General features: G+C 42.0%; 1 protein-coding gene across 1 annotated transcript in view; it reads right to left on the bottom strand.

Moving 5' to 3' along the window:
- Positions 1–419: 419 nt before the first annotated feature.
- Positions 420–14,028, bottom strand: part of LOC139564362 (immunoglobulin superfamily DCC subclass member 3-like) — a 25,551-nt gene continuing 11,942 nt past the window's right edge. Inside the window, exons 6-14 of the mRNA XM_071383833.1 lie at positions 13,518–13,676; positions 8,239–8,404; positions 7,832–8,082; positions 7,438–7,602; positions 6,966–7,154; positions 6,650–6,766; positions 5,156–5,285; positions 4,851–4,977; positions 420–4,736 (exon numbers count right to left, since the gene is read on the bottom strand). Of these exons, the coding sequence (XP_071239934.1) occupies positions 4,620–4,736; positions 4,851–4,977; positions 5,156–5,285; positions 6,650–6,766; positions 6,966–7,154; positions 7,438–7,602; positions 7,832–8,082; positions 8,239–8,404; positions 13,518–13,676 (1,421 nt within the window). The 3' untranslated portion in view covers positions 420–4,619. The remainder of the gene's footprint in view (positions 4,737–4,850; positions 4,978–5,155; positions 5,286–6,649; positions 6,767–6,965; positions 7,155–7,437; positions 7,603–7,831; positions 8,083–8,238; positions 8,405–13,517; positions 13,677–14,028) is intronic.

A 14,028-nucleotide genomic window follows, 5' to 3' on the forward strand; every position in this document is an offset into this window, starting at 1 on the left:
TGACTTTTTTAACTACATGTTGAACTGTTGTATTTCGTAGAGTAGATCTACAGTCACTGGGGCTGGAATTCAATCAACCCCACACTCTGAATAACCTTGCATTAGGGAAGTCACTGCCTCTGAAAAAAGGCATGCTTTATGGTGTAATTAATTCAACAGGGTTGACTGGTTGAAACCAGGCAATACATATTTTAAATTAAATCAGTTTTAACATGAACCATTTCATTATAATATTCACATTTTAGCTGGTTCATGTCTGGGGTATAGCTTTTTGACAAAAGTCTACAATACACATCTTTGAATCACCAATAAAGGTACTTGGAAGCTATGAACATTTGAATCGTGTTAATACATTTCAACTTTCATTCATTTGAAGGGTATCAGCAGCATTATAAATGAACTCTCCAGGAAGACTGATGTCTACATAATGATCCTAGTTTTATTTGGTTTACAGGTGTCATTTCATTTGAAAGAAGGAGAAACTTAAAGAAACAGTTGACATATTCAAACAGTCATATCAACCAGAGACCTATGGTATAAAAGTCTGGGACAAAAACAACTACAATGTGATCTTAGATCAATTCAATTATTAACCAAACAATGATCCATTTGTAGTTGTCTAGTTGTGCTATAATGGTACACATACACGTCTTCCTCTCTTTCATCTGGTCTGTAACTAGTTTAAAAGCAGTTTAAAGCTTTGGGGGGGGGGGGTTCTTATGAAACACAAAAATATTTTTTTTTTAGAGAAAAGAAAAGTATGAACATTAAAGCATTTATTTTTTCATTGGTTCTAGCATTCATTCACTACTTCTCTACATTTCAGGTGTTTTCTAGTATGTGTAAATGTTTAGCAACAGGTAGGTTGTGCGTCTGGCATCAAGAAATACTGTACTCAGTTGATAGGTTACAATTCAGTGACCTGATATCAAAGTATGGACTGTAATACACAACAGTAGTGTAAATTATGGCTTAGGAAAACTCCTATATGGCTTACTTTAGTATGGCAAGTGTCCATCTTTGCAAATTAACTTAACATGGTTGTTGCTGAGCTGCTGCTAAAGTAGTTAAGAGAGGAAATATCCATTTGGAGAATACAAGACAGTTTGAGGTATCCTTCCTTCAATGTCAAAATACCGTTTTTTACACTACCTTTTGCTGACAACACACCGTTCTATTTAGAATTCTCACATTTCTAGCAAACATTTTCACATCATTCAACTACAAATAAAACAGAAACAAAAAGAGCCAACCAATATGAAAATCAAAATGAAAGGGAGTGAATCCAAAAACGGCAATAATTATAATATTAATAACAATAATAACATTTTAAAAAGGAACGTCTTCATTTTGGCAAGATTTCCCATACACAGCAGGACAACCTTGAGAGGGAACATATATAAAATGAATGAAGAAGAAATGTTCTATAAAAAGAAAAGCATATCATTTTTTGTTTTGTTCAAAGAAATATTGGGTCAACTTATGTCTTGTTATTCAAATAATAAAAGACCATAATGTTTTTCATTTTCCTTTTGGTATCACACTTATCATACTGTCCCCAAAAAATGGTAGATACGTTATTCCCAGTAAAAAGAAAAGGATGGTATCAGTGATACAGTTGAACTAAAACCTTGAGGACAGTGGCACTATGTGACTTTGTTAGGGTATGTAGCTAGTCCAATTCTGCACAGAATACTAGATTCAGAAACTGGCAATGAAAGATGGACCTCCACACACAACAGAGACATAAACTTGTAGTGAGGCTAAGTTTTTCACAGCCATTCAAACAGTTACAACACATGGAATCCTCTTATGCTTGATGGACACTTGCCCGAGTATCTCCAGCAAATTGACTGGAATTTTATTCAGTAGTTACAAAAAGGGGAAAGGCGGTGCTCTATCACAACACGGATATTCCTGTGGTTAGGTCATTAATAAATGGAACAGAAGTTATTTAAAATGTTAGAATATGGTCATAGTATTGGTCATAGTATTTCTATAATTCAAAGGACAGTTATTTGGCAATTTCAACTCCATCCTTCTTGTAACAATATATGAAAATATATATCCCATTTTCGGTTTTCAAAGTAAAATGTTATGTTGAAAAGAAACTGAAAATATGTGGAATTCCATGCCTCAAGTGGTCTGCCAGTGAGACACATGAAAAACTATCTGTGAACATTTTACAGTGTTACAGGTGGTTTCTTGAATTATCATTGTAATTTGTTTTTTGGTTTATGTAAGCTGTTTATGTAAGTTGCTTGTGTTTCTTAGTTTGTCTCGTCATTGACGAATGGCAGCCCCTTAAAACAGGAACCCAACTGAAAACAACTTTTAAAAAAAAGGTTAATCGAGGAAAGACTGAAAACCGTAACAATCATTCATCTTTGGATATCGTTCGACTTGGTTTTCATAGAATATTTGGAAATATTTGTTGAAACAGCGGTCTACAGTAAAAGCTAGTGTCATTCGTGCGGTAAGTGTGAGGTAAGAATTGAATATGAATAGACATGAAGACAAAATACAAGACAAATTAGTCACTCAAGAAAGTTAACCATGGTCTGCTGAACAGAATTTTCCCATGACAACAAAGGTATTTGAGGCACTGCAAACCAATCACCTTTAGTAGGTGACAGAAAGCTTCCTGAAAATGGCCGTCTCAGCAACAATATACATTTCTAACTAATTACATTTTGGAATTCTGCAGGAAAGGGCAAAATAGTCAGCAAATTCATCCATAACAGAATGGTGAAACTTGGGTTTTATATTCCTTAATGTCCATACTTTCATGCAATGTTCAAAGTTGAAAAAATGCTGTGCGTTCATATTTATCGCTCACTTTCTGTCAGGCTTCCAACTTTGTTTCCTGTTGCACGTTTCTGAGTCATGTCTTCCTCCAGTGAGACGAGATGGTGTTGGCAGCAGCAGGTGGTGCCTTAATAAAGAGACATTCATCTTGCTTTCCCTGTTTGACTGAGGAGACATGTCTGTTGTTCTTCTAGTGCTCCACCGCTGGGCTCCGAGACAGCTTGTTGTGACATCATCAATGATGGTTGTCTCTCCATCACCCGTTTGTGAAGCTGCTGAGTCTGAGGTAGAATATGTACTTGAATCATATCCATGTGCTTCCGTATTGCATGTCAGTAGCTGAAGTGACCCAACTTTGAATGAACCGCTTTAAATTAAGGCAGACGTTCAGGGTTTGGACAAGGTGTTGAGTCCCAATTGCAGGGTTAGAAGCAGGCAGGCAATTAAAGCAGAAAATCGGTGATCAGGAATTATACAATGTCAAACAACATAAGAGAACTGGCAAACCCACAGATCCAACCAGTTACATTCTGGGTAGAAGAGGGGCCAAGTGACATCCAATCACAATCCAAGGTCCCCTGCTTTTCTTGACAGGAAGGAATAGAAAGAGTGTACCACCCTCTGAACACAAGGAGTGGCAGCTGGCACAGGACTGGCATTGGCACCCAAAAAGAAAAGGAAAAGGGGGCACAGAAGTACCCTTTTGGTTGAGGTAGGTATGCTTGACCAGCAGCACGACAGGCAAAATGGTTACCTTGATAGCTCTGACGTTCTCGTCAGGCTGAGGTAGCTATCTTTGGAGGTAAAACGTTTTGGTGGGGGAGCAGAAAGTTAACAAAGAGTTTGGGATAGGGGGTTGAACAAAAATGGCTGAATCTGTGATCCCTCGACACCGGACCGCCTCAAGGCTAACACGGTGAGACAAACAATCAACTCAGTCAGGTTCGGCAAGGCTAAAGCTGACCACGTTACGTAGCCCTGAGGTACAATCTTGTGGAGCTAACCAGAGAACACCTATCGACTGAAAACATTCACTATATCTACTGTATCACAAGCTGAACAGAGAAATCACTTTGGTACTGGCCTCAATATAAGACTAATAGACTTTCTATCTCATCCATTGACTCAAACTCAACATCTAATCATCTGAGAGCCACGTTCACTGTTCAAACTGGTAAAAGGCCTCAGTATATCTATCAGAACCTGAAAATGGCACCATTGGCCATTAACTTAAAATTACATAAAATTAAGTTATTTATGGGTTTTGGTTTTAAGAAGATGCACAATGTCCAATACCACATAGAAAATATAAGGAATATAGTAATATTGCAGTTATCTTCAGAGATGAGCCAGCAGCATTTTACCTAATGAGTCATTTTGAATAATAAATGGTCTGTGCCCATTTCCTCTATGGCTATCAATACATTTCCATGGAACTAAAAATAAAATGTTAAAATAAGGCTTTCAGCTTTGGTGTAAAAGACACAAGACAGAAATGGGGTTAACATCTCAATAGTAACTCATGACTACATTGGTACTACTTTTACTTGAAGCTATTATAAAATACCTTTTTTCCTTTGTGGTATTGCACATTCAACAGAAGTTCTCAACACATCATCTCTTACTCTCAGTTTCATTCTCAATCTCTCTCTCTCATTCACTGCTAGAACTACGGCTGGACGCTGCAATAGGCAGACTATGGCTAAGGCGTTGGTGGGCAGGTGAGGTGGAGGAACCATAAACCAGCCATTCATTTCTCAGGCTAAGGGAACTGGGGTTGGGGGAGGTAAGTGGAGTGGAGTTTGGGTGCTTTAGCCGGTGCCTGTGCCAGGCTGGCATGGTGGGGGCTGCTCGATGAGGACTTGGCACTGCGCTGGGGGGGCTTGACCCTTAACAACCATCACTGGAGCAGTGATAGAGTCACATCTCTACAGGCAGAAAAGAGAAGAATGGTTATCATTATACTAACCGCTCCATAGGACACAGAAAGCTAGAACTGTGAGTGTGTATGATGTAGAATTGTGCATATTACAGCTCCTTACCTGAGGCACTAATTCAATGACCTCGGGCATGCGGATCACCCCCTCTTTTGGTGGGCCAGCCCGCTGGTTCCTGTCTCCTCCTCGGGGCCCTGACCAGCCATTTTGGATCCCCTTCCTGCAGAAGAAGCTGGGGAGAGAAGCATTCAAACATGGAATGAGACCCATGTCCTCGAGTCAGTGACTCAATATCCAGGCAATAATAAATAAAGCAATATACACATTAAAATCCAAAGTTATTACACTAAAACCATATTCAAAACATATTCTGCTACCATATTACATTTGACCAAAAAGTGCTTGCTTACCTGCGGCGGTAGCCAAACATGAGGAACAGCACACAGAAAATGATGCATGCCATGCCAGTGTGGATTCCCACCACAATGCCAGTCATGGACCCCTCATCATCCTGCTTGCAGTTACATGGGCTCTGCCCACCTGGACAAATACACACAAAAATGGGTTTTGTTAGTGGAGAAACAGTAGCGGGATACACATACACACGCACACACACACGCACAAGTGCCACGACTCACACCATCTGTGGTGTCGATACAGCAATCTGCTTTAACTTTAATATCATGAGGCAAATATTGTGCATTAATTACACCCAGAAAGAGTTGAAAACCAAAGTACACAAAAAAGACATTCCCTGTCCTTGTGTATATACTTGACACACACTGAGATGTTCTTTCTGTGATCCAAAAGATGAACTGAAGAGATTTACATTACATTTACCTTTTCATAATATAGCTGACACACTTATCCAGGGTGAGTATATGTTTTTACATATATCCTCTGACTAGGGTTGCAAAGCTACTGGTAATTTACCAAAGCAAATTAGGTAATTAACAGAAAACATATGGCAATCTATGGTAACTTTGGTAATTTACTGTATACTTGAATAACTTACAAATATATATATTAATGTATAGTATTCATTTCTTATATCTGTGTCCATATTCTCCATGAGTTTCTAGCAGATAGACCATATGGTTCAAAAGAAAATAGCTGAATTAATTTTAAAAAAGCACCTAATCAACAACGGCATTATTTTCAATTAACTTTGCAACTCTTCTAACATTTATTTTTTTCACATCTGCCACCAGTCTGACGCCAAAACATTGACAGCAAATACATATTGAAATAGTAAAATAAATAAAAGTGTGTAAAAAAAAATATGGAAAGGATATTTCATGATGAAACCCTCATATTACTAATGGTATTCACTAAGTTGATGGTTTATATTTAGGATAATGTTTTACAGCTTTGTCATTCAATAGTTTTTTAAAATCATCTTACTTAATGATTTTACATGTGATATTGCCAGAGAGAGGGCCACCGATAACTACAGACATCTGTGATAATCTAAAGTATCCAACGGCCTCTAGATGTCTTTTGATAAATTACATACAATTCTTGAAAGTTACCAAAATTCTGGTAGGTAACTGGTAAACTTTGAACGTTTCCAGTAATATACCCTTCCTTTGCAACTCTAAGGTAGCCTAGCAGTTAAGAGTGTTGGGCCAGTAACTGAAAGGTCGCTGGTTCAAATCCCCGAGACGACTAGGTGAAAAACCTGCTGATGTGCCCTCGAGCAAGGCACTTAACCCTAATTGCTCCTGTAAGATGCTCTAGATAAAAATAAATTGTATGTACCCCTGACACACATACTGACTAGACAACATCATTGCTCCACATCGCCCCCTGGTGTAGTATGTTTGACAGTACCATTTTACACTGACAGTTACACATAGGGTTCTGATCCTAAATCAGCTTAAAGATCAGTGTTTGTGTCTCACCGGTGCTGGTCTTGGCGCTGGTACCACTCTCAGCCAGTGAAACCAGACGCTTGTTGGCAGTGCCGTCCCCATTGCCATTGTAGGCCACCAGTTGGATCTCATACACAGCAGTGGGTTCTGAAACAGAGATGGCCAGGTAGGAAAATCAACCATAGAAAGCGACACCCTAATACACAGTTACATTAATTCCATTTCAAAGGTCCTTTTGGTACCAGTACCGGCACTCTGCATTGTGAAAATGTCTGCTTTGTGTGAGTCATTGCAATCTGAGACCCAGCAGTGACAGTGGTTAGTAGTATGCTACCTCATCACTTACCTAGATGGGAGATGGTGTGGGTGTTGATGTGACCGGGAAAGGCTTCTTGCCCCTGGAAGTTGGGCTGGGGGACCTCGCGGTAGGACAGCTTGAAGCCCTCTACCTTGCCCGACTTACTGGGCAGCTCCCAGAACACCTGCATGGCCGTCTTGTTCAGCACCTTGGTGAAGAAACTGGGAGAACTGGGTACTGTGAGGGGAAAGAGGGGAGGGACAGAGAGGATGAGCGGATTAACATACAACTTGAATTTCAAACATGAGAAGACAGATAGAGAACAGGGAAAGAGGTGAGTAAGGCTTCGAATAAACAAACAAAATGTGAAAAACTGAAAGATTTTACAGAAACAGTAAAAGATAGAAAGAAGAGGAAAATAAAAGAGATGAACAAATACAAATAGAGGAACATGAGAAATTAGGCACTCTGATATGCAACTGCATATCTCCTCTCATTTCATGACATCTAAATGACGTACCGCCCCCTAGTGTTGTAGCCACCACAGTGCTGGACTGCTGGCTGGCTCCCAGAGGGGAGTAGGCCTTGAGGTAGATGGAGTAGGTGGTGGCAGGCTCCAGGGTGGTGAAGTCATGCTGGAAGGTGGTCTTACTGACAGCCTCCTGCAGCTCTCTGCTGTCTGGCTCTGGAGGGGACAGGAAACAGAAAGTGAGGTAATCATCTTTACATCTTATGACAGGAAGGTATTAAAAAGAGGCAGTCTTGTGTACTACTAGAGAATTACTAGAAGCTCTAGATGCATAACGGTCAGGATTTTTTTAAATGTAATTCTCCATATGAATTACATAGGAAAGCAAAAATATATGATTCACTTTGGACAATGAAGTTGTATTATATTATAACAGCCTCCTTACCGCCCAACATGCGGATGTGCAGCACATATCCGATTATGCCGTCGGTGACCTCTGGGGCGGGCTGGACCCAGGTGAGCTGTAGGGTGGTGGGGGACAGGGCCGTGGCAGTCAGGTCCTGAGGGGCCTCAGGCAACTCCGTGGACTGGGTGAGGGCCAGGCGGGCACTGGCCTGGTTGGTGCCAGCGCTGTTCTCAGCAATACACTGGTAGATGGCCTCGTCTTCCGTGGTGATGCGCGTTACCGCCAGCGTGCTGTGGGGGGGGGGGGGGGTATTGTTAAGAGTTGTAGTGACTAATAATGGTGGTGTAATGAATGTATTAATAACATTACTTAATGTTTCATTTGAATCTTATATTTGCAGATCTAAAAGTAAATGTAGATGAGTAAAAGCATACTAACTACTGTACCTGTTATTGTTGGTGAGCTTGACGTTGTCACCAGGCGTCAGGATTTTGCCGTTCTTCAGCCAGATGAGGTGAGGCTCGGGGACTCCCTGGGCCATACAGGTAAACACTGCACTGCTACCTGCTGGTCTGGAGACAGACTGCGGCCACTGCAAAAACTCAGGAGGAGCTGGGAATAGAGAGAAAGAAAAAGAGAGTGAGCTTCTCCTATTTCGCTACGTGCTATGTAATTAATGTATGTGATGGAATGTTCCACCATCTTGTATTGCCTCAAAGTCTGCTTGGCAATATCTACATTATGTAGTTTATTTCAATTTCATTTAAATGAGAGGGGGTGCGGAAGGAGATGAATAGAGAATGAGATACTGCTTGCCATTATGGGGCTCAGTGGCTGTGCAGTGTTGCCTAAGTCTTGCAATTACTATAAAGCACAGTAGAGGGCAGCATAGATGTTTAAGCAATGCACTTGACACAGGTGGACTTGACATTATTCTGACCATTCTGGCTGAGACTAAGATGAGCTATAAATTTACCAAAATTATGTTTGGGATAATGGACAGTGTACGAGAGATACAATCTTGATTTAAATTCTAGGGTTCACTCAATATTTTGTATACCCTGTTTGTGCTCAAATTGTCGAATGTTACTCAAAGAACTTGAAAATGATGACATTTCATTCTGTTCTGTGTTTTCTGTGGTCAGGATGAGTGTTTGCCTCTGAATCCAAATCCCCAAATAATCCACAAACAAGAAAAGCCACCACATCTTCAACGAGATAAGAACATTAAGGTCCAGACTCGGACTCCAACTGAGCATATGCCAACACAAGAAGTCCAAAATCAAGTTCATAATCCATGACAGCAGCATCTCGTCCCCAGATTAAAGCGACACCCCTGTCCGTCCCTCTCGTGACACCCGAGTGGAGCGGGACACAGGTTGGGGCACAGAGGCAGTCTCGCTGCTACAATGGCATAATGTCTGTGTGCAAAAACCTGAGGCCTCTCCCCCCTCCACACGCATTTCATTGATCTACTACTACCCACACCCCCCTCGTAAAAATTAGCCTGCTCACAAATCCATTGTCAGGACTCTGGGAAAAGTGGACCAAGAGGAGAGGGAGATGGGGTGGGGGGTGTAGGGGTGAAGGGGCTGGGGGCATGGGGGGTTGGGGCGGCCATCAATCAATGGCAGGGATGGATTTTATTTCTAACCAGGGCGCTGGGCCTCAATCTCTTTGCATTAATAAGGGACAGGAAAATAAAAGATGACACACAAGCTGGGCCTCTAAAGCTTGTGTACCGAAAAGATAAACATAAATGCTTGGTTTAATCGTGTGGAGATTTGAGGATATTGAGGAGATATATATCTGTTAGGGTTTCCAAGGTAGCAGAACTTGGATATGACAACAAATTGTTCTAAATGTTTTTATATTACCACAGGAACACATTTAATCTCCCTAACAGTTTTTCTTCCATCTCCCGAACAGAAATCCACCTGATGGCCAAATATTGGTTTAAGGAAAGTTGAAACAGTAAGCTGCCATAGATGGTCCTCTAGAGATTTCCATCAGCAACGAACTTTCCAATTCCTTATGGCTAGACTGACAGGAGTACTCCAAACATTCTAGAATAAGTGTTTAATAAGTGTGTATTTCACTTCAGCTCCAGCAGTGTGGAGAGCTGAAATTGAGTTAGAGTAAACCACTCAATCAATGGTGGGTGTGTGTGAGAGCCTGGTGACAGAATGGCAGTCAGGGTCCTTGTCATTGTCATTCTGTTTGCAGAGAGAGCTCCCCAGCTGTCCCAGCCTGCCTCTCTGCAGAAGGGACCGAGGGGGTAGAGAAGAGGGGGAGAAGGGAGACTGCGGTTAGGGTGAGGGTGCAGGTTTGCTCATTTGAGAGCAAAAAAGATGGCTCCCATTGTGAGAGTGAATGGGGGCTGCTCCATACTACTGCATTTGGGGGAAGTTCGGGTAATGAATCTACCCTCTAGCATCTCTCACTCCTGTGCTACAGTGCACTTCACAATTGAACTTGGGCGAGGCCATATATTTAGAGTAGAGATGCATTCAAGCCCTGTTATTTCAATGATGGTTAGTGGTTCCTATTATTTCAGTGAACTAGAGGAGAAACCTGCAGTGAATGCTTTTATGTTGGTCTGCCTGTCCCTCTGTCTGACTGTTTGCCTACCAAAGGTGTGGCTGGACTATCTAGAGTTTTCTGTGTTCCTGTACGTTGCTGTGACTCTTATTGACGTACAGTCACAACGTGTGACTCTTATCCTGGTCACGCACACATTTAGGTCCTCAATCATGAAAACCAATCATAGTCATAGATTGGTTTTCAACTGTTTCACACCATTTCTCATACAGAACTATACCGAAATATACTGAACCATCCAGAAATATACTGAATATGCTTCCCTCTCTGTAAACCTGATTCCAGTGTAATCAGAACAATACAATGAGATGACCATGACGTGGCTAAAATCGAACATAACTTCCATCATGAGAAAGTTCACGACACATAGGTCCCAATCAAACACCACATGGCAATTGTGAATTGTCCTAACTTCCCTGGAATATTATGCACATATTCAGAAGGTGTGAATGAAAAGTGACTCATGGCTTTCTCTATGCATGAGGATGCTAACCAGAAGCCATGGGAATGGCCTGTAGGCCTACACATAGACGTCCCTTAGAAAAAGCTGTTTTGCAAACATACAATGGCTGTCGTGTCCCTTTGTGTCCTGAGCCCTTCTGTGTGTCTGTCTGGCACTCGGTGGCCTCTGTCCCCTGAACTTGGCCTTGCCTGTGTCTGTCGCCTGCAGCTGTGACAAAGACAAGTGTCCCCACAGGCCAGGGAGGTGGAGCGGGGACCGTCTCGCTGCTCTATCAAGGCCTGCCAATCATAGGCCTATAGCACCCAAACCCCCATCATAGCCCCACCCCCTACCACCAAAACTCAAACCCCACCCCCAACCATCTCATGCATAATTTCCTTAGGGCCTGCAAGAAGAGGGTCAGGGGTGGGAGGTCAGAGGTGATCCCTCACTCTGGCACGATCACTCTGCTCCCCCTCCTCCGGCACTTGGGCTTTGCTAGCACTGTCTGTTTTATTCTGTTTCTATATCTTGTTATCTTTTTTCAGTTCTCTGTTTCACAATTTCTTTTGTATCTGTTCTCCCTATATCTCTCCTTTTCTCTCTGTCAACCTACAGATGTAGGATCTTAATTTGATCACCCGGTGGCAGAAAAACTTTCCTGCAATGCACTTGTAGTCTATTTGAAGTTTAAAAAGGCTTCTTGTAGTCTATTTGAAGTTTAAGAAGGCTTGTTTGTAAGTTCCACTTTAACATTTCAAACTTGATTTTCCTCTTACAATTGTTTTATTATCAAATCCTACAAAAAAGTCCATTAATGGCCACCACAGATGGTGGCTATGCAGCCTTTGTCTAACTGTGGCCTGCATCTGTCCTGGTCAGGTGGTCCCCTGGTGCAGCCAATTTATGACCCCCAGCAGCCAGCACCCCAAATTAGTTTGGGGAGGGGGGCAGGAGGCAGACGCAACCAGCGAGATGAGGTCTGAAAGGGCATCCCATAATATGCAAAGCCAGCCTAGACTGACCCTAAACTTGACTTCATAAGATTGAAAAGGTCTGCAGAAGGTAAAGACTGGTCAAATTCAAGTAGAATCAGTAAACTTGGGAGATTTTCAGGCACATTGAGGCAGATGGTATTTGACGTGAGATATCAAGTGATTGAGTTAAATATAATTAATATGGTGTGTTTTATTGATGTTAGATTTGGGCATAGCCTGAGTCCCTAACATAGATGGTGTTAACATTATGGACTAGATTGTTGATATCTACCCCCACATTAACTGTATGAGTGGTTTTAGAAAGAGCAGCAATTTTATCCACACTGTAACATACAGCACATACATGTGTTGATCAAGTTATGAAAAAGCAAGGGAAACTAAACCGATTCATATCTGTATATGAACGCTGACTGCAATTGTACTCCTCCAAACCTATTGATGGTTTGACCTCTTTGTTTTCAAATCAAGTTATGCTCTTTGTTCCTTTTCCAACGTCAATCACAAAATGAATGAATATATTCACCAAGCCCAATAAGGGTGCTATGCCAGATCCTGATTTTGAAAGACACAGAAAGCAGATATTGATTGATTGAGTTGGGTGGCGAGGACAAGCAGATAGACTCAGCCATTAACACCAGCTACCATTATACATGTACAAATGTGTGTACTACTGTGCTATTTGGCAGTGTATTACTGATGTACAGGAAAGTATCACCTGACTAAACACTCCAACTATGAACACATACACACACTCACTCTGAAACTCAAATTTGAGTGTGTTTGTGTTTGAGTGTTCATCTGAGTTTATATTTGTGTAAAGCATAATTGTGAGTTGAATCCATGGGATGAACCACCATTAAGATGCTATAGTATAAAACAAGGTAGTATGAGCTAAAATAGGTAGAGCAGAGAGGTAGGTATATAAAGTCTCGGTGAAGTAGAGGGAGGGTCACCAATAAACGGTATCTCCTCCTTTATCTTTGTCCAGCTGGAGCCCAATATCAACGCCAATATCAAAAGAAAATGTTGGCCAATAGCAGAACACTAAGGCCCCGTGCCAGGAGGTCAAAGGTGATCAGAAGAGTTGGGGGATGTCAGTTCACCCTTAAGGTCATGGTGAAATCTACCAAAGGTTAATATAGTCTGACCTTCCTAAAATAACCCCAGGATCCCCACCATCCTCCATCCTGCTTATTACCTCTCTCCCTCCATCTCCCCATCCCTCCCCCTATCTCTACCCCCCAAACCAGAGCCCTGGGAGAGTCAGGTGCTCCCCTGAGGGAGACTTGAGATGAATTTCCAAATTGACCCCCAGCCTCTTCTGTAGATCTGGAAAGATCACATAGGTTTCAACCAGATGCTAATAGCTTCAACTTGTCTCCTGATTGGCTGGGTGGAATGTCTGACATGTTTTTTCTACCTATCAACTCATTTCAGATCTAGAGGAGTGTTTTCGGGGTAGGGGCTAGGGGGGCATTCATCATAGGCCTGGGAGACACCGGTCTGTTGAGATGACGCTTGAGTGGTTTCCTGGAGGCTGGTAATGGTGGGTGGGGGATACATATTGGGGTGGGAGATCTGAAAAGTGCTGTATCAACAAAGCCAATATTGCATTGTGTGTGCTTGGTGTTTGAGGGTTAATGCTAGTGTGTTTGGTGTGAGATTGATGGGTACCACGACTCACCCTGCACCACCAGTCTGCCCAGCGCGGTACGCCTCATCCTGGTGCCAGGGCGGTTAGCAGAGCACACGTATACCCCAGAGTGTTGCAGGTTGGCATCTGAGATCATCAGGTTCCCCGTACCCAGCACCTGGATACCCTCCACCCCGATGGAGCGCCCGTCTGGAGGAGAAGAGAGAGATAAAGAGAAAGAGGGGAGAGTTAGAGAGCTGAAGGTCTCATCTGTAGCAAACATGGATGATCTATTTAGCACAGAACTACTCAACAATATTAAGGCAGCATTCAGTCAATGTCCAATTACAAAGGCCACATTGAAATCTTATATCATGTGTATGTTTGCTGTCACTTCTGTAATCCTAAAAGGTGTCACAAAGGTGACAATAACAAATTGATTTTACCGGTTAGTGATAACAAATCGATGTTACGAGACAATACTCTCTGTGGTAGAAGGATCTGGTATTGGGTTTAGACAGTGATGTAGGGTATGTGAGAGGGGACAGTGATGTAGAGTGAG

This window comes from Salvelinus alpinus, chromosome 35, assembly GCF_045679555.1.
Source record: "Salvelinus alpinus chromosome 35, SLU_Salpinus.1, whole genome shotgun sequence".
In the NCBI taxonomy this organism is placed as follows: domain Eukaryota; kingdom Metazoa; phylum Chordata; class Actinopteri; order Salmoniformes; family Salmonidae; genus Salvelinus; species Salvelinus alpinus.